The 23,195-nt window shown below is 50.3% G+C and overlaps 1 protein-coding gene across 5 annotated transcripts in view; it reads left to right on the top strand.

Moving 5' to 3' along the window:
- TTC7A (tetratricopeptide repeat domain 7A) overlaps positions 1-23,195 on the top strand; it is a 160,447-nt gene that overhangs the window by 37,962 nt on the left and 99,290 nt on the right. For 4 of the 5 annotated variants that reach the window (XM_055377834.2, XM_055377835.2, XM_004029181.5 and 1 more), the window contains 2 exons: positions 2,732-2,900; positions 21,300-21,430. In XM_055377834.2, the coding sequence (XP_055233809.1) occupies positions 2,732-2,900; positions 21,300-21,430 (300 nt within the window). Of the gene's footprint in view, positions 1-2,731; positions 2,901-4,387; positions 4,446-21,299; positions 21,431-23,195 lie in introns of all 5 variants that reach the window. The other variant, XM_019021102.4, reaches the window with a different exon arrangement.

Raw genomic sequence — 23,195 nt, 5'->3', positions numbered from 1 at the left:
TTCATGTGAAAGATGGTGATCACACCCCCACTTTTATAGTTCCCACGTTAGTCTGTGAAGTATTTCCTCATCCGTTCTTTCCTCATACCTGGATATCTCCATGAAGTCCTTTTTCACCTTTTATTGACAGGGACAGTGAGGCATAAAAGGAGTAGGTGATGCGCTGATCCACACAGTAGAGGGGACTGTTCCTCTGGTAAAGCGACCTCCCCCGTGGCACCCTCCCACTGGGCAAGGGGTTCCGTTCCCTGACTGTTGTACTGATAGACCAAGAATATTTCACATTCAAATGCATGGGCCCCACGGAGTGCAGTGGACTTTTAATGTTGCCAAGTAAGGACATTAAGAAGCAAAAAATAGCAGCAAAATGATACCATCTTCTGCTCTTACTGTGCTATAACAGAAAAACAGTTTAGCATTGAAGGGCAAGGTAGATATCCTTTCAGAACTAAGCCTTTTTTTTTTTTTTTTTTTTTTTGAGACAACGGAGTCTCGCTCTGTCACCCAGGCTGGAGTACAGTGGCGCGATCTTGGCTCACTGCAACCTCCACCTCCCGGGTTCAAGCGATTCTTCTGCCTCAGCCTCCCAAGTAGCTAGGATTACAGGTGCCCACCACCACGCCTGGCTAATTTTTGTATTTTTAGTAGAGACGGGTTTTACCATGTTGTCCAGGCTGGTCTCAAACTCGTGATCTTAGGTGATCCGCCTGCCTCGACCTCCCAAAGTGCTGGGATTACAGGCGTGAGCCACCGTACCCGGCCAAGCATTTTTTTAAATAGTGTAAATGTGGCTTTATAAAACATGCCCTGCATTGTCTAATTTTTCCCCAGCTTGGTGGAAGCTCTGTTATAAACTGCCACTGGTCCTCCAGGAACCACCACTAGCCACACCCCATCAGCATGACTGAAATGTCCTTCTCTGCCTCACTGCCCTTGTCTCCATGTGCAGGATAATGATAATTACGCATACCATGTATTTATCTTGCTCTTTTCCAAAGAAAAGTTCAAAGCTCTTTTCTGGACTTTGCCCTATTAATGCCTTCAGCATCGCTGTGATGGGCGGTGAGGAGTAGGTGTTATTATCTCTCCCTCACCCACGAGGAAGACGCAGCCCGAGGAGGGAGGAAATGAGCCTGTGGCTTGAGACCAGTGCAGGGAACGCAGAGTCACTGCCCAGCTTGGAAGGACGGTGGGCCGCATACCTCTGGGATGTGTCATCTGTGGCCCTGGCCCAGGGAGTGGATGGCCTGTCTGGGGAGACTAGCAAATCCCCTCAAAAGATTCAGCTTTGGAGAGTTAATTAATAGAGAGAGCAGGTCAGGCGTGCAGAGGCTGAATGGGCCCATTGGTAGAGGCATTGGAGGAGTTCAGCTGAAGGGAGCTCCCTGGTAGTCAAGGAGGCTTTCAGGAGAAGGTGGGCCTGAGCAAGGCCCCAAAGGATAGAAGAGGATCTGGTTAGGCCAGGGGGAAGGGGACCTGAGGAAGCACAGGCAAAAGAGGAATGTGGATTTACAAAAGCCAGAAGGACCAGTTGGGAAGGTGAATTTGGCTTCCCCAGAGCTTGTCTGTGCCACGCTTCATTTCTCTTGGCTTCTGAGAGGGCAGTAGATGGTAAGGAGTGCTGGAGGCTTGCCCTGGGGTCACAGGGACCCCAGACTCTTACCTCCCTGCAGGGAGACAGGGGTAGCACCTTCCTGCCAGTGACAAATGCCAGGTGTGGGACGAGAGCTGCATCTTCGGGGAGCTTTATGGACAGATTGGTGCCTGTGTGGCGGGAGCAGTGCCCAGGGCCTGGCCCATAGGCATTGTGAGCCAGCTGAGGACAGGATCAGAGGCAGGGGGCCAGAGCAAATGGCCTGAAGAGGCGGGAGGTTACAAGGAGAACTGGGGCCTTGTCCAAGGTCAGAACTCACGCGCCAGGGTGGCACAGCCCAGGGCCAGCACAGCCTCCCTCAGGCAACAGCACAGGATCCCAAGCCACAGTAGGGGTGATCAGGGCTGACAAGACCACTGCAGGCCCTAAGGGAGGCCCTGAGAGTTCCTCTGTGGGGTGGAGATTGAGATGTAAGCAACTTTTGAAAAAGGAGGGAAAAGAAAACAGGTTTAAATTCAGCCACTCTTGGCCTCCGTGATTCTGCACTTTGACCCATTTCTGATAGGAAGAGGATGGTGACGCAGCAGGCCCTCTCCTCCTCAATCTGTCCCTCTGCCACTGTCGGGGGAAGCATAAGCTTCAGGGTCCCCACAGGTTGTTTCTAAGGCCTTTCACCTAATTATGATTTGCATATACATGTACACAAGAGGACTCCCAAAATGAGAAGCCTGGGGATCCACAAAACTTAACTCTATCTCTGACTCCCCACTTGTGTTTAGAATAAACACCTGAGCTTCTGAGTGCCCCCCCTGGGTTGCAGTCTTTGGGGGGCTTCAGGAGAGGGAAGACAGGTCCCAGTCTGCAAGGTCTCTGGAGTCTTGCTGGGGGCATAAAATGCACACACATGAAACAATTAGGGACTCATAGGAGAATTTCATTGAGAACCACAATGTAGGCTGCAGACCATGGGTGAGAGCGGGGAGCTGTCGGCATGTGCTTGAGCATCAAAGAAGGCTTTCTGGAGGAGGAGGGGAGTTCTGAGCAAGGTCTGAGGCAAACAGGGTCCAGGTTCAGTGGGGGTGTTCACCCCAAGGTAACTTTGGGGCAGGCGCTGGTAACATGTCCTTGTCATTTCAGCCACAGTACATGTGTGAGGCCATGCTGATCCTGGGCAAACTGCATTATGTGGAGGGCTCATACCGAGATGCCATCAGCATGTACGCGCGGGCCGGGATTGATGACATGTCCATGGAGAAAAAGCCCCTGTATCAGATGCGGCTGCTGTCGGAGGCTTTTGTCATCAAAGGTAGCTGTGGGCGCCAGCCTGGGCTCCCCTCCACTGTGTGCAGCTCGTTGCACTCTGACTCCCAGGGCCCTGCTGGGCTCGTGTCCAGATTCTTCACCCCTGGTAGTGCCCATGCCCTGGCACTGGTGTCCAAGGTGGATGCCGGTGGCAACCAGCCATGTTGACATTGCCTGGTGCCTGGGACGTTAGGAGACTCAGATTCTCGCCCTGGCTCTGTCAACAACAATTACCCTACTTTGTGTACCCTTGGGCAATCACCTCTTCACCTCCTTTGGCCTCAGTTTACTTGTTTGGAAGATACGGTTGTAATACCTGACCTCCCAGGGTTACCATGACCAAGAGTCATCAGCAGAGTTGTGTAGCAAGGTTGAGAAAGGTTTACAAAGTATGACCTCTCACTGGCAGGCTGGCTCTGCTGACTGGCGCTGGCCCCAGAGCAGGTGCTGGATGCTGTAGGAGTCTGCCACTCCTCAGTTATTTGTCGGGCACCTGCTGTGAGTGGCCCAGGGAGCAGGGGCTGAGACCCAGTGATGAACAGGTCAGAACCAGTTCCTGGAGGAGCTCTTAGCCTTCCAGGGTCAAGGGGTGCTCTGGAGGGGATTTAGGGACATGGGTCAGTGATGTAGGAATTTTATGAGGGGGCTGTGGACAGCCCAGCTGGGGAAATCGTGCCATTTAACTGGACCTCAAATGTGTTCAATGTTAAAGTCATCCTACCCCAAACTTTGTGCTTCAGGCTCCTTCTTCCCTGGATCCCTGGCTGCGGGAGCCCCTCTGCCCAGCCTGCTGTCCGGAATCTTGGATGTTTGATTGTCTCCCTAGTGCAGCACAAACCAACCCCCAGAGAAAAGTCTAGAAAAGATGCCTGTGGCTCAGTGGGCATTTGGTGCCTGGCATTTGTAGACTATGTGACACACTCTATTATACATAGGGACATTCTCACCATCTTGTGGGGAAACTGAGGCCCAGAGAGGATAACTTGCCCAAAGTTACCCAAATTCATGGTGGAGCCAGGATGAGAACCTCCATGCTCTGACTCTGGCCTTGGAGTATGAGTCCTCCAAGGCCCTGCAACACACACTCAGTTTCCCCTGTCTCCCCTGGGTCCCAGGAGGAGTGACTGTGACATCTGTGGAGGGCACACCCTCCTTGACTCTGGCTGGTGGGACTTCTGAGGGGGTTCGCCCACCCAAGATCCTTGGATCCCTTTTCTGTTGGGTCCACACCATGCCAGGAAACCTGGCAAGATGGTCACTGTGGGTGGTCTTCGTCCTTTGCTCTCTCATCCCCCGCTCTGCGCCTCTGGCACAGGCCAGTCTTGGGGGTGATCTGCATTTGGCATTTGGGTCTTTCGGGTCTCTTAGAAACCCCTTCAGCCATGGACGCCCTGAGCGGAACCCCCTTCCTCAGGCTTCCTTTCCGGGACTTTCTCCTGAGCCTGGCTCAGGATGGATTGCCCCCTGTCTCCTGCTCTCTCCTCTTTCCAGCATGCCTCCGGCTTCTTGGGGGAACACAGTCCCGGTGGTCAGAGGTCCTGCAGGGGAGGTAAGGAGCCGGGCACTGCCGGCGCGGGTTGCTTGGTCTCGGGCTGCGCTAGCTCCCATTCCCCAGTGACTGCACATGGCCTCCCCTTTGCCTGCCTCCTCTCTGCCTGTCCTCCTCCCTGTCCTGCTGCAGTGACCACGCCTGCTGCCCGGCATGCTGAGGTTTGCCTGACCCTGTGTGTGCTTGAGACCATGCACGTGGCCACCAGGGTGTGCATGATGTTGATCTGCCTGGGTTTGGGGGATCCGGTGGGTCTTCCCATGCAGAGTAGAGGCCACACCCTTCGGGGGCTGAGGATGGTGGTCATTGGTCCTGACTCCGTCTGTGAGCATGAGGGTGGTGGCAGCAGGGGCCACAGAGTTCACAGAATGCTGATATTTATTCAGCCCCCCTCCATGCCAGGTAGGCCCTCGTTGAGCCCCCTCTGTAACCCTCTGAGCTGGTGTTCCCCTCATTCTATGTCGCGGATGAGGAGTTAAGGTTGGAAGAAGTGAGGTGACTCATGCGGGGGTCTCACAAGAAGTGGCAGAGGCAGGATTTGAACCCAGGCAGCTGGAGCTTGTGATACTGTTGCTGAGAATCATAGGATGAAAGGAATCAAGTGATCCAGGCCAAGCTCTCATGTTACAGTTGAGGAGACTGAGGCTGACAAAAAGGAAGCAGCTTACACAGGACATCAGTTAGCGTGTATTTGAACTGGAGTCCTCCTTCCCAGGCAGCCCCTCGGTCTTGGGCTCCGTTTGATGCTGGGCTGCCTGCAGGAGCCTGACTGACTCACACTCAGCACTCCTTGCCAGACTATTAGGCCATGGCTTGACTCCATTTTTCACAGGAGTCTGCTCTGTGGTTCTGTTTGGTACTCTCAGGGGGTGGGCAGTCTGGGTCTCAGGCACATCTGGCTGGAGGAGGAGGACAGGGCCTGTGTGTCACAGGGGAGCCTGAGCTGGTCAGGCTAGGGGGCTCTGTGGGGGCCCCAGTGTGGAGCGGTTCCAACATGGAGCTGCTGTTCTTTTTAGGGGAGTCAGGAGCAGGCCCTGTGTCTCTTCGCCCCCACCCTCAAAAGACATAAAAACATATTCCCCTCACCCTCTTTCCCCATCAGAGCAGAGGGACTTGCACTGTGACCCTGTGAGGTGTCACTCACAAAGGTCCTGCCTTCCTCTGAAATGTGCCTCTGTGTGTTACACCCAAAGATGCTTTCTGATTCCCGGGGAGGCTTTAGACATCAACCCAGGAGCCTGAGTGAAGGGGCAGTTGCAGCAGTCTTGGGTTTTCCTTAGCCAGAGTGCAGAGACATCACATGCGTATTTGTGTATATAAGGTGTGGGGGAGTACATAACCTCCACCTCCTCTGAGGGGAAAAGAGTTATTGTCCATGTCACATTTGTTTAGAAACAATAGAAAAACCACATGTTCCCCCACTAAGATAGAAAAATAAGACAACTTCATGGGAAGACCTATTGTTTCCGTGTCCAGGTGGTCTGTGCCCAGCCACCAGCATTCCTGGTCCCCTAACATTTGAGTCACACATGTGCTCAGACTGACCAGGTCCAGCCAGGAGTAGGAGACTGGATTTTAGGGCCTCTTGGTAGCACCTGGGAGGTGGGCTGGGCCCTGCTGGAGGCTCTGAAAGAAGAATCACCTCTTCCCTGGTCCTGCCTTCAGCTGCTCCTGGCTGCAGAGATGTCATCATGTTGACCTGTTGCTCAGTAATGCCCTGTCCTGTGGTCAGCTGCTTCCAAGTCACCTATGGCCCTGGGCAGAGCCTCCCCTGCCTGTCAGAATCCCCTGTTTGGTTCTTCATTTCCCCGGTACCAATTTCCTGAGCTCCTCTGGTATACCTGATATTTGGTGGCATTCCCAGAAACGTGGGGTACAGACCCATCCCTCTGGAAGCTGAGCCTCTGATGTATGTGCATGTAGGGGGATGGGGGGAAGCAGGATGATCACATGTGCACCACCCAGGAGCTTGCAGGGGCCCTCCCCAAACTCACTGAATCAGAATCTACACCTTACAACTTTCCCGGGTGATGTACACGCACATTACAGTTGGTGAGACACTGCCCTGGAACACTTGTTTAATAAATATTTGTTGACTGATGGTTAACCTTCATCTCTTCTCTGTAAATGGGAGGTGGCCATTTTAAGGATGAAGCAGCTGAGGAAGTTCATGCAGCCTGTAAGTAGCATTGGTGGCCAGATGGATGTCTCTAAAGCTTGTGTCCCACCTGTAACAGAGGAGCCCACCAGAGGGTGCTGGGAGGCAGATTACAGTTGCCTCCAAGATGGGTCAGACAGATGAGGACTTTCTCCTCTCTGGGCCTCCTTCAGCCCTGGCTTGAGTAGGGGCTACAGCCCTGGTGAAGCCCTGCAGCCATTTTCTTGGCATTTGCTTTCCCAGGGCTGTTTTTGGGCATTTGTGGACGAGTTGTTCAGAAAATTTGCTTTTATATTTCAACCTAACATCCATCATCTTGGTCTAGAGTGGAAGCCCACTCCTCTCCTACCCTATTCCCCAGGCCCTGCCATGGCCCCCTTGTAACTTCCGCCAGCCCACTGACCCCTGACCAACCATGTCAGATCAGGGGAAGACCCTGGAAAGGAAATGTTCCCAGCCGATTCCAGGTGCAGGTGACAGATATATATTCAGATGAAACAGCTCCATTACCATTCTTGTTTGTTTGGTAAAAAGGGAACATCATCCATTTACTCTGTATTAAAAATAATCAGGCCAGGCGCAGTGGCTCACGCCTGTAATCCTAGCACATTGGGAGGCCGAGGCGGGCGGATCACGAGGTCAGGAGATCAAGACCATCCTGGCTAATGCAGGTGAAACCCTATCTCTACTAAAAATATAAAAAATTAGCTGGGTGTGGTGGCAGGTGCCTGTAGTCCCAGCTACTCGGGAGGCTGAGGCAGGAGAATGGCATGAACCCGGGAGGCGGAGCTTGCAGTGAGCCGAGATCGCACCACTGCACTCCAACCTGGGTGACAGAGCAAGACTCCATCTCAAATAAATAAATAAATAAATATAATAAAAAATAATCTAGGCTGGGTGCGGTGGCTCATGCCTGTAATCCCAGCACTTTGGGAAGCCGAGGCGGGCGGATGACTTGAGGTTAGGAGTTTGAGACCAGCCTGGCCAACATGGTGAAACCCTGTCTCTACTAAAAAAAAAGAAAGAACAAAAAATTAGCTGGTCATGGTGGCATGCACCTGTAATCCCAGCTACTTGGGAGGCTGGAGAATCGCTTGAACCTGGGAGGCGGAGGTTGCAGTGAGACGAGATCACACCATGGCACTACAGCTTGGGTGACAGAACAAGACTCCGTCTCAGAAAAACAAAAATAATCTAGAATGCTTTGGTTTCAAGGCTCTTCTAGGATGGCCTGTCTGCAGTGCTGCCCACTCCCTTGGCAGAATCCTCTGCATCTGACTCCATGTGCTCATGGCTGTGAGCCCTGTCTTCAACTGAATTCCAAGCCTCTTGAGTACAGGTGGTCATTTCTTTTGTACCCTCAACCAATCTACCTCTCTCCTTTCCTGAAACCCCACCTGTCTGCCTAATGAGGTCTGCTCCTGGTGTCCAACATAATCTGTGAAGTTCTTCCCGCCACTTCTTATTGGGACATTGTCCTTGCCTTTTTTCTTCACTCTGCACATAGCTGTGTCCTTACATTCTCCTCTGACACAGTTCAGTGCGTCCTGTGCCGAGAGCTTCCCTTGGTTGTTCAGCCTGCAACATCGTCTCCCTCCTCCCAGCTCACTTGGACCTCAGCTCAGTATGCACGTCCATTCTACCCAGTTAGGGGTCAGTATGTTCCTCCACCGAGCGTCTGACCTCTTGCAGTTGTATCCCCCAAGGCTCCTGGCCCACCTCCCACAGGAGGAAGTAAAATTTGTCAGCAGTTGATTCAGCAAACACCTGCCGGGAATGCCAAGTTAGGGTCACTTCCTTTGAGGGAGTGGCAGGTGGGTGAGCAAAGCATGCTCCTGGAGGGATGCACCTCCAGGGGAAGCAGCTGTTTGGAAGACCCCGGAGTGGCTGGTCTGCTGCTCCTGCCATGGCTCATTGGGGCAGTATGGCAGACTTCCTGCCTGGCCATGGTGTCTCGGCCATATGGCTGTCTCTAGTTCTGTCCCATGGGAAGCTCTGCCTTGACTCTTGGCCTTTTGACCACCAGAAAAGGCCGTTTGTGAAGAGTCCCCTCTGGGCTGCTGCTTCTGGGCAGCCCAGCCCCTGATGGGAGTGGAACACTTGAGCCTACCTGATAGGTTGAACAGAGCAAGGGCTTGTTTGCCAGGTTTGGGGTCTGTCTGCCTCTACAGCTCCTTAAAACTCTGTAGTAATAAGCCTTTGGGCAGTTGGCATTGCATCATCTTCATGGGTGAGAACCTAGAGATAAAGATGGAGTTGACTTCAAGTCCATGGATCTAGATCCAGGCCTCAAGGGTCTGTCCCTCAGCAGCGGGCCTCAGGGCTCCTCTCAGGCACCCACCCCTGGCTCTCTCGCAGTGCAGTGAGAGCTGCAGCAGGGGGTCCTTGTGAGGTTTGCATGGGGAGGGATTCAGGCCTTTCCAGCCTTGTCTCCTAATAGAGTCTGGTCCCCCTGTCTCCTCTGGCACTGCCTTCAGCAAGGACAGAGAATTTTCTTTTTTTTTTTTTTTTTGAGACGGAGTCTGGCTCTGTCGCCCAGGCTGGAGTGCAGTGGCGCGATCTCAGCTCACTGCAAGCTCCGCCTCCCGGGTTCACGCCATTCTCCTGCCTCAGCCTCCCGAGTAGCTGGGACTACAGGCGCCCGCCACTACGCCCGGCTAATTTTTTGTATTTTTAGTAGAGACGGGGTTTCACCATGTTAGCCAGGATGGTCTCGATCTCCTGACCTTGTGATCCGCCCGCCTCGGCCTCCCAAAGTGCTGGGATTACAGGCGTGAGCCACCGCGCCCGGCCGGACAGAGAATTTTCAACTCCATTTATCTGACTTCACTCTCAGCTGTCTTGCATTGTTTTATACAGACAAAGCTTTCTTATTCAGAGAGGCTGCCAGGAGTGATGCTTGTAAGGCTTATTTTTATAGGGCTTAGCATGGGCCCCAAGAAGCATCCGGCATAGGCCAGTATCCTGAAGTGTTCCACCACATGCCCAAGGTCTCACCTCATGACAAAATAGGCTGCATTCCAGCCGGTAGTGCTGCTGCTGTGTATCTGGAATTCCAATTTCTTAGCTTGGAGATGGCAAAGTCCTCACTGCCCCACCTGACCTCAGCCCAGCCAATCCTGTATTTCAGGAATTTTCCCCTCAGACACCACGCCTCTGGGGATCAGTTTCTGCATAACCAGACTTATGGTTATAATAACCAATGTGCAACTCCAACTAGTTGGAAAGTCACAACAAAAAGGAGGGACTGGATATTTATGGCCCCTTATACTAGAAAGTTGTTGGAGCAGCATGGCGTCAGGCATAGCTGAGTCCGGGGGCTCAGCTATTGAGGTCTGTTGAGGTCTTCCTCAGCAGCCCCAGGAGTACATGGTTCTTGCAGCATGGCACCCACAAACTCAGAAGGAGAGAGTGTCTGGGGAAGCTTCTCATGGACCCTGCTTGGTCTCATGCCCACTCTGGAGCCAATTGTGCCCAGCACCTAGGATACTGGGCTGGTGTCAGGGGTGGGATTTCCCCCACCTGAATCCTGTGGACTGAGATGTGGGAATGGTTCCTCAAAGGAAAACCAGGGTACGGTTATGAAAGTAGGTAAAAGGCATGGAGGCAGAGCCCCAGAGCGCAGGCAGAAATGATTCACCTCAGGTTACACCAGTAGTTGCAGGGTCAGGCTGTGGACATCGCTCTCTCTGACTCCAGCATTCGGGCTTGTTCTGTTGAAGCACTCTTGCAGAGGGAGGTGAGATCCAGCTAGTTGCGGGGCCTTCACAGGCGAGCTGGGTGGTGAGCCTGAACTTGAGGATGAATCACCTACAGTTGAGGGGAAGAGGTGCCTTCCAGCAAGGGAAGCCCCGGGGGAAACAAGGGGAGGTGGCTTGTTTGGAGGTGCAGTGTAATCATACTTCTTGGAGCCAAGAGGAGGTGTGTGTGGGATGGATTGGGAATGAGTGTGAGGGCCAGGTGGGCCCCATGAGAGGGCCCAGAGCGGAGAGCCCACAGTAAGGCTCAGGGTGTCTCTCTTCACTGGGGTTTCTAGAACTTTGGCTGTGGGTCACCGCACCCTGAGGTGCACCACAGCCTGTTCCCCCTCAAATCAGGCTCACCTATGGTTCAGCACACTGTCTGGGGCAATCTTCTCTAGGGTCTGGAGCTGAGGGGTCTGGGCCCTAGACTAGGATGAAGCCTTTGTGGATCCAGGGTAACAAATCACCCACTTTTTTGTTGGTCTGAGCTCTGACGGTTATTCCCTGGCTTTGATTGGCATCCAGGATGTTTCAGGGCCTGCTCTTTGGACATCTCTAGCTTTAGCGCGTTCAGCCTCCCCAAGCTCCGGTGGGCCTCTTCCATTTCTCTAGCACTAGCTCAGTGTGCTAAGGGCATGGAGAGTGACTCCCATTTCTCCAGCCATTCATTCTACCTTGAGCCTGGCAGACCTTAGTCATTGGTGCCTAATTTAGGGTTCACTGTGGCTCCACAGATGGAGCACAGGCCCCTTGAGAATGGGTCCTGCCCCCAGCGTCAGCCTGGCTGGCTCGCGTTCTCCTTTACCTCACACCCAGCGCCAGGGAGGTCCTGGTGCCCTGACCCTGGTGCACATGAACTGTGCACTGCAGTGACATGCTAGGTTGTGAAGCTGCTGTGCAAAGTCAAAAGGTGAAATGCCCTCAGCAGCCAGAAGGATTATGATCTGCAGATTCTCTTCTCCCCGCCCGTTGAAGATGGGCTTCTTTTTTTACTGTTCTCTTTTGGTCAGTGCAACCCCAAGGTATTCTGCTGTCACCTGGAATTGTGTGGCTGATTAAAACTTTTTAAAAAGAAAGAACACTACGCTGCTTCCAGGACAGGATATGATAGCATACTTGGTTTTTGTGTTTTTAGCCCTGGTATGGCGGGAATTCACTGTTGATTTTGGCTTCCCTCTCCAAGGGGTGTGGGCTGTGTGCCTCACATGGACAGGAGCTCAGTCCTTGTGGCACTGCTGTCTTGGCCCCAGGTGAGAGGCTGGCTTCCAGATGGAGAAGGAGGAGCAGGCTGCTAGGGGATCAGGCCTCATCCAGCCAGAGACCTGGAGCTAGTCGACATTGATGCTTTTAGCTGAGGGGTCTTGGAATTAATCCGTTTTCCCTGGATTCTTTTTTTTTTTTTTTTTTTTGAGACAGTCTCACTCTGTTGCCCAGGCTGGAGTGCAGTGATGCGATCTCGGCTCACTGCAACCTCTGTCTCCTGGCTTCAAATGATTCTCCTGTCTCAGCCTCCAGAATAGCTGGAATTACAGGCACGTACTACCATACCCTGCTAATTTTTTGTATTTTCAGTAGAGATGGGGTTTCGCCATGTTAGCCAGGCTGTTCTTGAACTCCTGACCTCAAGTGATCCGCCCGCCTCAGCCTCCAAAAGTACTGGGGTTACAGGCGTGAGCCACCATGCCCCGCCTAGATTTTTTATTTGTAACTCTGGAGAAGGGTTAAACCCTTACCTAAGAGGTTATTGTGAGCATCACTTGAAAATATTTTCTAAGTGCATACTTTTTTTTTTTCTTGAGGTGGAGTCTTGCTCTGTTGCCCAGACTAGAGTGCAATGGCACGATCTCAGCTCACCGCAACCTCCGCCTCCCGCGTTCAAGCAATTCTCCTGCCTCCGCCTCCCGAGTAGCTGGGTTTACAGGCATGCGCCACCACGCCTGGCTAATTTTGTATTTTTAGTAGAGATGGGGTTTCTCCATGTTGGTCAGGCTGGTCTTGAACTCTCGACCTCAGATGATCCTCCCACCTCAGGCTCCCAAAGTGTTGGGATTACAGGTGTGAGCCACTGTGCTCGGCCTGCATACTTTCTATTCTTTATAATATTTCATCTAATTTAATGATCATGGCTACACTCCGAGCTAGGCATTATTAGTAACTCCATTTTGTATTTGGGGAAACAGACTTAGCACTCTCTGAACATTTTGAGGTATATCTTTCCAGTCTTTTTTCCCTATAGGATTATATATGCTTTTAAAATGTAAGTTCATACAGTCACGTTTTATAATCTGCTTTTTAAAAAAGTATTTCATGAGTCATTTTTCAATACACCTCTATGTCACTGTAAGTAACTTCATAGCATTTCATTGTAACGTTCTATCCTAATTTTGTGAAGTCCCGTCATTGGACCCGTATGCTAAATCTTTTTTTTTTTTTTTTTTGCCATTATAAACAATACTGAAATGGATATCCTTGAAGCTAAATTTTGTATACATCACTTTTTTTTTTTTTTTTTGGTGGAGATGGTGTCTATGTTGCAAGGGCTGGTCCTGAACTCCTGGGCTCAAGCAATCCTTCCACCTTACCCTCCCGAAGTGCTGGGATTACAGGTGTGAGTCACCACCCCCAGCTTTTTTTTTTTTTTTCCAAGATAAATTCCTAGAAAGTAGAATTACTGAATCATAGAGTATACATTTTTTGGAGACTTTGATACAGAAGCCAAATTGCCTGTGGTTTTTTTTTTTTTTTCGTTAAAAAATTGTGTTGGCCAGGCGCGGTGGCTCATGCCTATAATCCCAGCACTTTAGGAGGCTGAGGCGGGTGGATCACCTGAGGTCAGGAGTTCAAGACCAGCCTGGCCAACATGGCGAAACCCCATCTCTACTAAAAATATAAAAAATTAGCCAGGTGTAGTGGCGCGTGCCTGTAATTCCAGCTACTCAGGAGGCTGAGACAGGAGAATTGCTTGAACCCAGGAGGTGGAGGTTGCAGTGAGCTGAGATTGTGCCACTGCACTCCAGCCTGGGTGACAGAGCAAGATTCCGTCTCAAAAAAAAAATGTGTTAAATATACATACCATAGAATTGACCGTCTTAACCACTTTTAAGCGTACAGTTCGGTACTAAGACACTGTTGTGCAACCAATCTCCTGAACTCTTTTAACATTTGCATTATTGTGCAACCAATCTCCAGAATTCTTTTACCTTGCGAAATCAAAATTCTATGCCCATGAAACAGCAACGCCCCATTCCTTCCTCCCCTAACCCCTGGCAACCACTCTTCTATTTTCTGTTTTTATGAATTTGATTACGCAAGTACCTCATGTAAGAGGAATCATACAGTATTTGCCTTTTTGTGTCTGGCTCATTTCACTTAGTAAAACGTCCTCAAGGCTTATCCATATTGTAGCATGTGTCAGAATTTCCTTCCTTCTGAAGGCTGAATAATATTGTATTGTATGTATGTATATGTGGCATTTTGTCTATCTGTTCATCTGTCAGTGGACACTTGGGTTGCTTCTACATTTTAACTATTGTGAATAATGCTGCTATAAATGCTAGTGTACTAATACCTCTTTGAGACCCTGCTTTCTATTCTTTTGGGTATATACCTGGAAGTGGAATTGCTGGATCATATGGTAATTCTATTTTTAAATGTTCTAATTTTAACAGAGTGATCTGTGAGGGTTCTTTCCTACCTGGCCTTTCGGTTTCCCCCCTGAGAGCTGAATGAATTGCATTTTTTCACTTCTTCCCCTGGCTGCAGGGTACCCAAGTCTGGGATTCATCTTCCGTGGGTGCTGCAGCTGTCCCAGTGCCCTTTGACAGGCTGGGTAGGTGGGAGGGAAGGGGTTCTGTTACTGAGGAAGTTTTCTGTTTTCTACCTCTGCATCCAGGGCCCAAGGCTCCAGGGTTCCAAGGGTGGGGCTTCTTGGAAGGGTGGGTGCCTGGGATGTGATGAGTCATTCAGACTGAAGGAGCTGGGACCAGCCTGGTGTTGGGCCTGAGGCTGTGCCAGGATCAGCTTGGCTCCAAATTGAAAGTTCTGAGTTAATGAAAAAGCAAGTCCTCCTCTTGCAAGGGACCTCTCCTAGAGCTGGGTATTGGCACAGAAAGGCCCTTGCTGGTGGGAATCACAAGGCAGTGCCTGCGCCGCAGGGCTGCGTTACAACCCTCCGATGCCTCAAGGACTGGGCGCAGGGCAGCCCACCTTCATCCTGGATTGAGCACTGTGGTCTGGCTGTTTGTGCAGAAGCGCTCACGGGGCAGAAGGTAAAGAAAAGAAACCCAAGCCTGGAGCACCTGGGTGGGCTTCCAATCAGATGTTTGTGGACAGGAGAATAGACCTTATCAACCAGGAGACAAATATAAGGTTCCCGGCCCCTTTTTATGGGCAGAACTGGGTGACTGGACTGTGACCTTGCTTAGGAAAAGCCGCTGCCAGCTCCAGAAACTTTTTGGCTCTGTGTATACTGGAAATTGCTTTATAGAGGACCGCCTCAGTGAATGTACCCCTCTACTTTGAACTTTTATTTCTCTGAATCATGACAGCTCCCTTCAAAAAGGCATTATCTCCATTATTTTTAGATAAATTTTCATATAGTGACATGTACAAATCTTAACTGTATAATTTCATGAATTGGGCCAGTGTAAATATCCATGTGACCAGTACCCTAATAAAGATACAGAACATTTCTATCACCACAGAAAGTCCCCCTGGGCTCTTTTCTAATTGGTCTCCACCCCAGGCAACCTCTGTTTTGTTTTTGTGTTTGTGTTTTTTTTAAGAGATAAAGTCTCGCTGTGTTGCCCAGGCTGGTTTCGAACTTCTGGGCTCAATTGATCCCCTGCCTCAGCTCCCACAGTGCTGGGATTACAGATGTGGGCCACCACTCCTGGCCTTATTTTCTATTGATATAGATTAATTTGCGTTTTTGAATAAATGAAATCATACAGTATGCATTTTTGTATGTCTGGTTTCTTTTGCACAATGTAATTTTAAAGTAATTCATTTGTGTTATGTGTATATAAGAGTTTGTTTTAAAAAAAAAATCTGAGCCGGGCACGGTGGCTCACACCTGTAATCCCAGCACTTTGGGAGGCCGAGGCGGGTGGATCACGAGGTCAGGAGATCGAGACCATCCTGGCTAACATGGCGAAACTCCATCTCTACTAAAAATACAAAAACAAAATTAGCCGAGCTTAGTGGCAGGTGCCTGTAGTCCCAGCTACTCGAGAGGCTGAGGCAGGAGAATGGCGCGAACCCGGGAGGCAGAGCTTGCAGTGAGCCGAGATCGCGCCACTGCACTCCAGCCTGGGCGACAGAGCGAGACTGTCTCAAAAAAAAAAAAAAAAAAAAAAAACTGAGTAGTATTCCATTATATAACTGTACCACAATTTGTTTATGAATTCTCCAAGAATTTTTTTTTTTGAGACAGAATCTTGCTGTCACCCACACTGGAGTGCTATGGAGCAATCTCAGCTCACTGCAACCTCCGACTCCCTGGTTCAAGTGATTCTCCTGCCTCAGCCTCCTGAGTAGCTGGGATTTACAGGCATGTGCCACCATGCCCAGCTAATTTTTGTATTTTTAGTAGAGACGGGGTTTCACCATGCTGGCCAGGATGGTCTCAATCTGACCTCGTGATCCGCCCGCCTCGGCCTCCCAAAGTGCTGGGATTACAGGCATGAGCCACCGCGCCTGGCCCAGGAAATATTTTTTAAGTAGAGAGGGAGGAACTCCTTTGGGCTGTACACTTGGCTACGTGAATACGCTCATTCATCTACGCATCCATCTGCATGCTTCCTAAACCCTAGGCCCTGGCCATCACTGGGGTGCAAAGATCAGTCGGAAATCGGTAGAGATGATGATGACAATGCAGGAAAAAGGCATATACTTAGGAGATGCAGCCAGACTGTTCAACTGGTTTAGACACAGGGAGGCTTAACTCTACCTGGCAGGGTTTCAGAGAAGAGGTGGCTTTGCTTTGAGCTTTTTTTAAAATTGAAATGGGTCTTGTTCTGTCACCCAGCTGGAGTGCGGTGGCATTATCTTGGCTTACTGCAGCCTCCACCTCCCGGGATCGAGCAATTCTCCCACCTCTGTCTTCTGAGTAGCTAGAGTCACAAGTGTGCGCCACCAAGCCCAGCTAATTTTTTCTGTTTTGGGGGAGACGGGGTTTCACCATGTTCCCAGGCTGGTCTCAAACTCCTAAGCTCAAGCAGTCGCCTGCCTGCGCTTCCCAGCGTGCTGGGATTACAGGTGTGAGCAGCTTCGCCTGGCCTGCTTTGAGCTTTCAAGAAGGATGGGATTTGGGGTTCTTGGAGAAGCATGGTGGGGAGGCCCCTGCGGGGAGTGAAAGGAACAAATGCCACACAGGGAAGGTGGAGGCCCACAGACGATTGTTCCTGAATTCACAGCTTTGCGGTGGCCAGCCCTCTGGAGGCTTGGGGCTGGCAGCTTGAACTTGCCGGTAGCTGGCATCACCCATCCCAGTGCTGGACCCGGAGGTGTGGCAGGAAGGAGCCCAGCCTCAGCACATCTCTCCGGGGACCACAAGGCAGCTGTGTTGAAACAGATCCACTCTTACGTCCCCTGGAATTGGCTGTGCCCTGCCACCTGCAGTTGGTCTCCTGGGCCAGGCCTCTGAACAGTTCGTAGGTTCGCCCCACCTTCCTGCAGGGTGGATAGGCTGCATGTCTGGGGAGCAGGGGCTGGCCCAGCTCTGGCAGTGAGCAACAAGGCCTGCCTCCTTGATTCTTTCTCGGTTCCTCTTCCCCCTTTAGTCCTCTGGAATAAGGATCCTCCCCCTCCTGGTTGTGAGTCATTTGGCAGTCGTTGACACCCAGTGTCCTGGGCACCTGGGTCTTTGTGTTGAGCAAGGACCTTCATGTTCTCTGCCCGCTTTCCTCCAGGCCAAGGCACCCGAACTTTGGATCTGGTCACACCCCAGCCTGGCAAAGGGACAAGGTCACTGAATCTGTGTGCATGGGAATGTGGCTAAGAAAAACAATAATAATTCCTTACCTTATATTTGCAGAGCACTTTGCACTTTGTCAGACATGACCAGGCTTGTGTTTTTTCATCCAGCCAGCAAATGCTTGTCCAGTACCTACTGTGTGCCAGGTGGTAGAAAAGTAAACACGATTAGGTTGATGTCTTGAAGGAGCCTACAGTCTAGGGAAACATATGAACAAATAAGTATAAGAAATGGTGAGTCAGGAATATGTATAGACTGGGCCTTAAAGGAGGAATGTTTGGTTATACCAGGGAATATCGGGAAGGGCTTTGTAGAGGAGGTGGCATTTAGTGGGTCAGAATGTGAGCAGTAATTTTGGGTAGACCTGGTGGGGTGGATACATTCCAGGCAGGAGGAACAACTTGAGCAAGTCAAGAAGGCATCCTACAACCTAGCAGTTGGGAGCAGGAGGTTAGTTGTGGATATGGCAGGTAAGGTGAGAGATGAGGCTGGAGAATTGATACCAGGAGGGCCTGGTATGGAGCTTCCAGAAGTTGGACCTTACTCTGTAGCAGTGTGGACCCCTGGAGAGTTTTAGAAGGATCCCCCTGGGGATTAGAGTGAGACTGGAGGCAGGGAGGCCAGTTAGGAGGCCGATGTAGTCATCCACTCAGGAGATAAAACCTGAAATAAGGTAGTAGGAAGAGAGGAAGGGAAGGTTTGAAGTGCTGAAGACTTGGTCATTAGGTGGATGTTGGGGCTTACAGGGCAGGAAACAGTTGAGGATTCTTCTATTATACATCTCTTCAGTAAGTTCATCTTGAGCCTCTACTTACTACATGTAAAGTACCTAAAGTGTACTGTGTGGGCACAAAGATGGGACAGACATTGATTCTCCCCGTTGGGAACCAATAGTTCAGAAGGACAGCACTCTCTAGTCAGGTCTATATTAGCTGCAAGTGACCAAAAAAAAAAAAAAAAAAAAGGAAGGGAGGGAGGCAGGGAGGGAGGGAGGAAGGAAGGAAGGGAGGAAGGAGACATGGGAGCTATTTAATGGCACTCATACACTGGAAATTTCCAGCAGGTAGAGCTTCAGGCAAAGCTGGATCTAGGTACTCAGTCTCTTTAGGAATCCACCCTTCTCTGTCATGTCATGTCTTTTCTCTGCATGGATTCCATTTTTTTCGTGACTAAGAGTTTATTCAATATTTTTCCTGTCTTAAAAAAAAAAGTAACCTGACGCAAATACAGTTGGTTTTCCATACAGCATTAATTTCTAGTAAGGCTAACAATGCTATATCCCTTCTGTGTTTCTTACAGATTGTTTTTATTTGTTTGAGCTTTTTGTTTTTGGCCTTGAAGCTTTTATTAAAAAATTTTTTAAATCGCAGTAAAAAAGCCCCATACAACATAAAATTTACCGTCTGAACCATTTTTAAATGTACACTTCAGTAGAGTTATTTATGTTCACATTGCGTAGACTTCATTTTAAGGCAGGTTTTCTCTAACATTTCTAAGCTGATGTCTGGTACCAGCTTAACAACCCCAGTGGAAAGAGCGACAATTCTAAGACTGGTTTTTATTGGCCCAGATTAGGCCATGTGCCCACACTTAGCTGATTGCCGTGGCTGTCATGATCAGCTGAGATTGCAAGAGAGGTGGTCAAAAGGAGAGCAAGGTGCTATTACTGATAAATGGGAAAGTGGGTGTCCCCTGCAGGCAGAGACCTGAGCATGGGTAACTTCTGCAGGGAGGAACTGTTGGGTTCCATGGGAAGTGTGCATGTAAAATGCTGCATAACTCGAGCACCTACTATGTGAGGTGCTGTGCTAGGGTTGTGGTTGTCCAAAAAGGTTCACATTTGTCCCCATGGAGCTTTCAGCTAGTTGGGGAGAGAACAGCTGGCCAGAGATGACCAAAATATAGTGTAGAAAGTGGTGAGCACCAGGAGGGTGGATGTTTTTCTTCTAACAACTGGAAATGTAACCAAGTAACCCCATCTTCAGGCCAGAATTCATTGTGGCCCAGGTGGTATTGGGTCCAGATAGTATTATGGTAAAACATCCTCTTTTTCCTAGTCATGAGCTCACAACTGTATGCTTTTCAATTAACCAAAATGCACCCCGGGGGGCTCTTTGAGGGGACAAAGACCTTGTTGCCCATGTCCAATCCTATTCCCTCTTTAAATCCAAGGCCCAGGAGCAGAATGGAGCCCCTGAAATTAAGGCTTGTGGAACAGCAAAGTGAAGGGAAGGGGAGAAACTTGTCCTCACGTTTTACGGAGGAGTAAGAGTATGGACTATCTGGCTGGCTTTTGCAGCACAGCCAGGTTTTCCAAGAGTGGCATGAGAGAGAGAATGGAAAGAGAGAGGAAAAAGTAGAGTGGCAGAAGAGGAGCTCGAGAGCCTTCCAGCCACCGCATGGTGCAGGGAAACCCTTGCTACCCTCATTTATCCCCTGTCAGGGAGGGCCTCAGTGCCCAGTGCGGCGGAGGATGGATCCCTCCCACTGCCGCAGGTTGCCGGTTGAGGTGAACTGTTTCCACCTGGAGGGAGCTAAGGAAAGAAAGAAAGAAGCCTGTACACAAAGTCATACATTCACACAAACAAATGACGTGCTTCCAAACAAAATCCCCAGTGGAGGGACTGAGTGGAGTTCTGAACCCCCTGCCTCAGCTCCAGATACCTTCACAGGCAGCTGAGTCCCTATAGTGACACAAATGTAAATGCTCAAAATGCCCAAATGGTGCCAGTAGCGGCCAAGTCTGCACAGAATGAAGTCCCAGGATACCCAGAAGAGACAGAAAAAAGTCGGGTACAGTCCAACTTGCTCACCCAGTTTCAAGGTTGCTGGCTTCTTCAGAGGTCACTTTCTTTATACCAGTGAAGCATTGGAGGCAGCAGATGTCGTGCCAGGGGGTGAAAGGGAGGTTTCCCCAAAACAAGAACGTTTTGGCAGCTGCTGAGAAATCCCCTTAACATTCCCATCCTGGAGTCCAGTAGCCAGGAGCAGCTGGCGCTCCCAGGCAGCCCCCGCCTTGCCTGGTAGTGAAACCAGGCTGATAGGCTCAATCGTCCAAAGTGTGCTGCAGTCCTCATAGGGGCCACCAAAATTGTAACTGAAACGCAGTTCAGTCACTCGCCACTTGCAGAGTCCAATTAACAAGAGCGAGGTCTGGAATAAAGAAAGTGACTTTATTCCAAAGCTTAGCTTAGGGGAAAAGGTACAGGCTCCTGCCTTTAAAGATAACCACTTCAGTTCCTGGGCAAAAAGCAGGGGCTTTTGAAGGGGTACTTGGCATGAATGCCATGCAGAGGAGGGAGCAAGCAAGTGCAGGGTCTGCATGACTTGCCTTGGTGCCTTACCTACCAGGTGGTCGAGCTGGCACCGTCGCGGGCAGAGCTAGGTTGTAAAGTGAGCATTGCTTCAAGATACTCTCCAGTTGGGAGAGAGTTCCCTCTCAGTCACACTTTAGGATGTAAATTGACTGTTGTCTCTAGAGGCAGTCTCCTGGTGGGAAAGTTCTGGATCTGGAGCTTCTAAGTCAGCACATGGATAAGCTTGCTGTGTAGGGAGTGTCTGGTGAAGGGAAGGTAAAGGTTATCGCATTTCTAAAGAGCTAAGTAGGAAATGGGGAACTGGGGAAAAGGAGGAAAGAAGAAAGAAAAAAAATAATTTTTTTTTAAAAACCTCATTCTCTTTCACTTAGAAAAATGGGGATACTGCGTTACAGAGGAGGGGTCAGGAGTGGCTTCCCCAGGGAGTTGGGCTGGGGTGATGCAGTGTGATTCCCCACGTGCTGTCCCATCGCTTACTCCCAGCCACTGCTAACACCACCGTCGCTGCAGCTTCCTCCCTCCCCTCCGCAGACCTCCGCCTCCTCCTGGCTGCACCAGAGTGTGTGCCCCCTTGGATGAGCCCACCTTCGGCCCATGGGGAGGGCCTGGAGTCAGGGGGCCCGAGCAGAGCAGGTCTGAGGCACCCTCTTCCTCCTGCAGGCCTCTCTCTGGAACGCCTACCCAACTCCATCGCCTCCCGCTTCCGCCTGACAGAGAGGGAGGAGGAAGTGATCACCTGTTTTGAGAGGGCCTCCTGGATCGCTCAGGTGTTCCTGCAGGAATTGGAGAAGGTGAGATGGAAATAACACCGTGGTAGGAGCTGCTCTCTATTGAGCACCTATGTCTATGGATCCCACTAAACCCATAGGTCACCTGTGTGCTAATTAGAAGAAGTCACCTTCTCTGTCCCCCAAAGACACTCTACTTCATAGTTGGAAAACTCATTATAGTATACTGATTCCACTAGAATGAGACTCTTTACTGGAAAATAGTTTGATAAATGAGTCCATGCCATCCTCTAGGATGTTTAATAGATGAGCTTTAGGAGATTGAATCATTTGCTCACCATTCTTTCCCTGGCAAGGGTGGAGTCTGCCTGGGTCTTGCAGTTGGACATCCTTCCCTGCTCTCGGTGTCCCAGAAGCTCCTCCCTGGATCCTGTGAGGAAGCAGGATCTTGGGACTCCTTCTCCGAGCCTTTCAGAGGCTGGTAAAAGAGCTGGTCGGCAGGGATCTGGTAGTTTTCAGATCCCCCTCCCTCCCCACTCCTTATGGTGGGTCTGGGTTAACTGTCTGCAGGGTATCAAGTACAGGTGGTAGCAGCGTTTGCGATAAGTATCCCAGCCCTTCCCCTTCTGGGAGGCTCTGGTTTATTTTTATGTATTTTTTTACTTTTATTTTTAATTTTTATGATTTTATTTATTTATTATTATTTTTTAGATGGAGTCTTGCTTTGTTACCCAGGCTGGAGTTCAGTGGCACGATCTCAGCTCACTGTAACCTCCGCCTCCTGGGTTCAAGCGATTCTTCTGCCTCAGCCTTCCGAGTAGCTGGGACTACAGGCGCCTGCCACCATGCCCTTCTAATTTTTCTGTTTTTAATAGAGACAGGGTTTCACCATGTTGGCCAGGCTGGTTTTGAACTCCTGACCTCAGGTGATCCACCTGCCTCAGCCTCCCAAAGTGCTGGGATTACAGGCCCGCGCCCAGCCTCCATTTTATTCTTTTTCCCTCCACATCTTAATACTATGCCATGAGGGGCCCTTGGTTCAGTGCTAAGGGGACAGGCAACTATATTCAACAGAGATCCTGCTAGCCCTTCTTGAGTGCCTGCTTTTGTGTCAGACACAACTCCAAGCACTTTACATTCATTCTATAATTTAACCCTCACACTGACTGGATGAAATCGGTCCTGTTGTCATTCCCATTTTACAAGTAAGAAAACAAATTTGAAGAAGAGTTAGCTTCCCAGAGTTTACCTTATTAATAAGTGGTATTGGCAGGATTTGAACCCAGGGAGTGTGGCTGTGAATACTCGTGGGGAAGATATTGGGGATGATGCTCAGGTATTCTGTAGAATAGATAATTTAACATGTTAGATGGAAGGTTCTAGAGCAGCACAGATTAGGATTGGTGCCCTGAAGGAGGAGGTGGTCATGGGCCGAGAGACTTAGAGCCCAGGAGACACTTGCACCTCACCTGCCTTGGCAGATGCCAAAATGTCAGTCCAGTACCCATTTTTGTGATGGGCCATTTTGGAAGAGTCCACCCCAGGCCAGGTCGTTTCCCCTAGAGCAGGATTCTCAACCTCAATGCTGTTGACATTTGGGGCTGGAGAATTCTTTGTTGTTGGTGAGGGTGGGGGGCTGCCGTGTATATTATGGGATGTTTAGCAGCATGCCTAGCCTCTCCCCACTATGCCAGTAGCACTATCCCCCTTGTTGTGACAAACAAAAATGTCTTCAGTTACTGGACTGTCCCCTGAGGGCAAAGTCACCCCCCTGCTGACAGCCACTGCTCTAGAAGATGTCTGCTTGATTGGACTTCAGGAGGAAAGG

This window comes from Gorilla gorilla, chromosome 12 (genome assembly GCF_029281585.2).
Source record: "Gorilla gorilla gorilla isolate KB3781 chromosome 12, NHGRI_mGorGor1-v2.1_pri, whole genome shotgun sequence".
Taxonomy (NCBI): Eukaryota; Metazoa; Chordata; class Mammalia; order Primates; family Hominidae; genus Gorilla; species Gorilla gorilla.
Note: the sequence above shows the minus strand (reverse complement) of the source record. Positions and strands in the feature narration are given on the sequence as shown.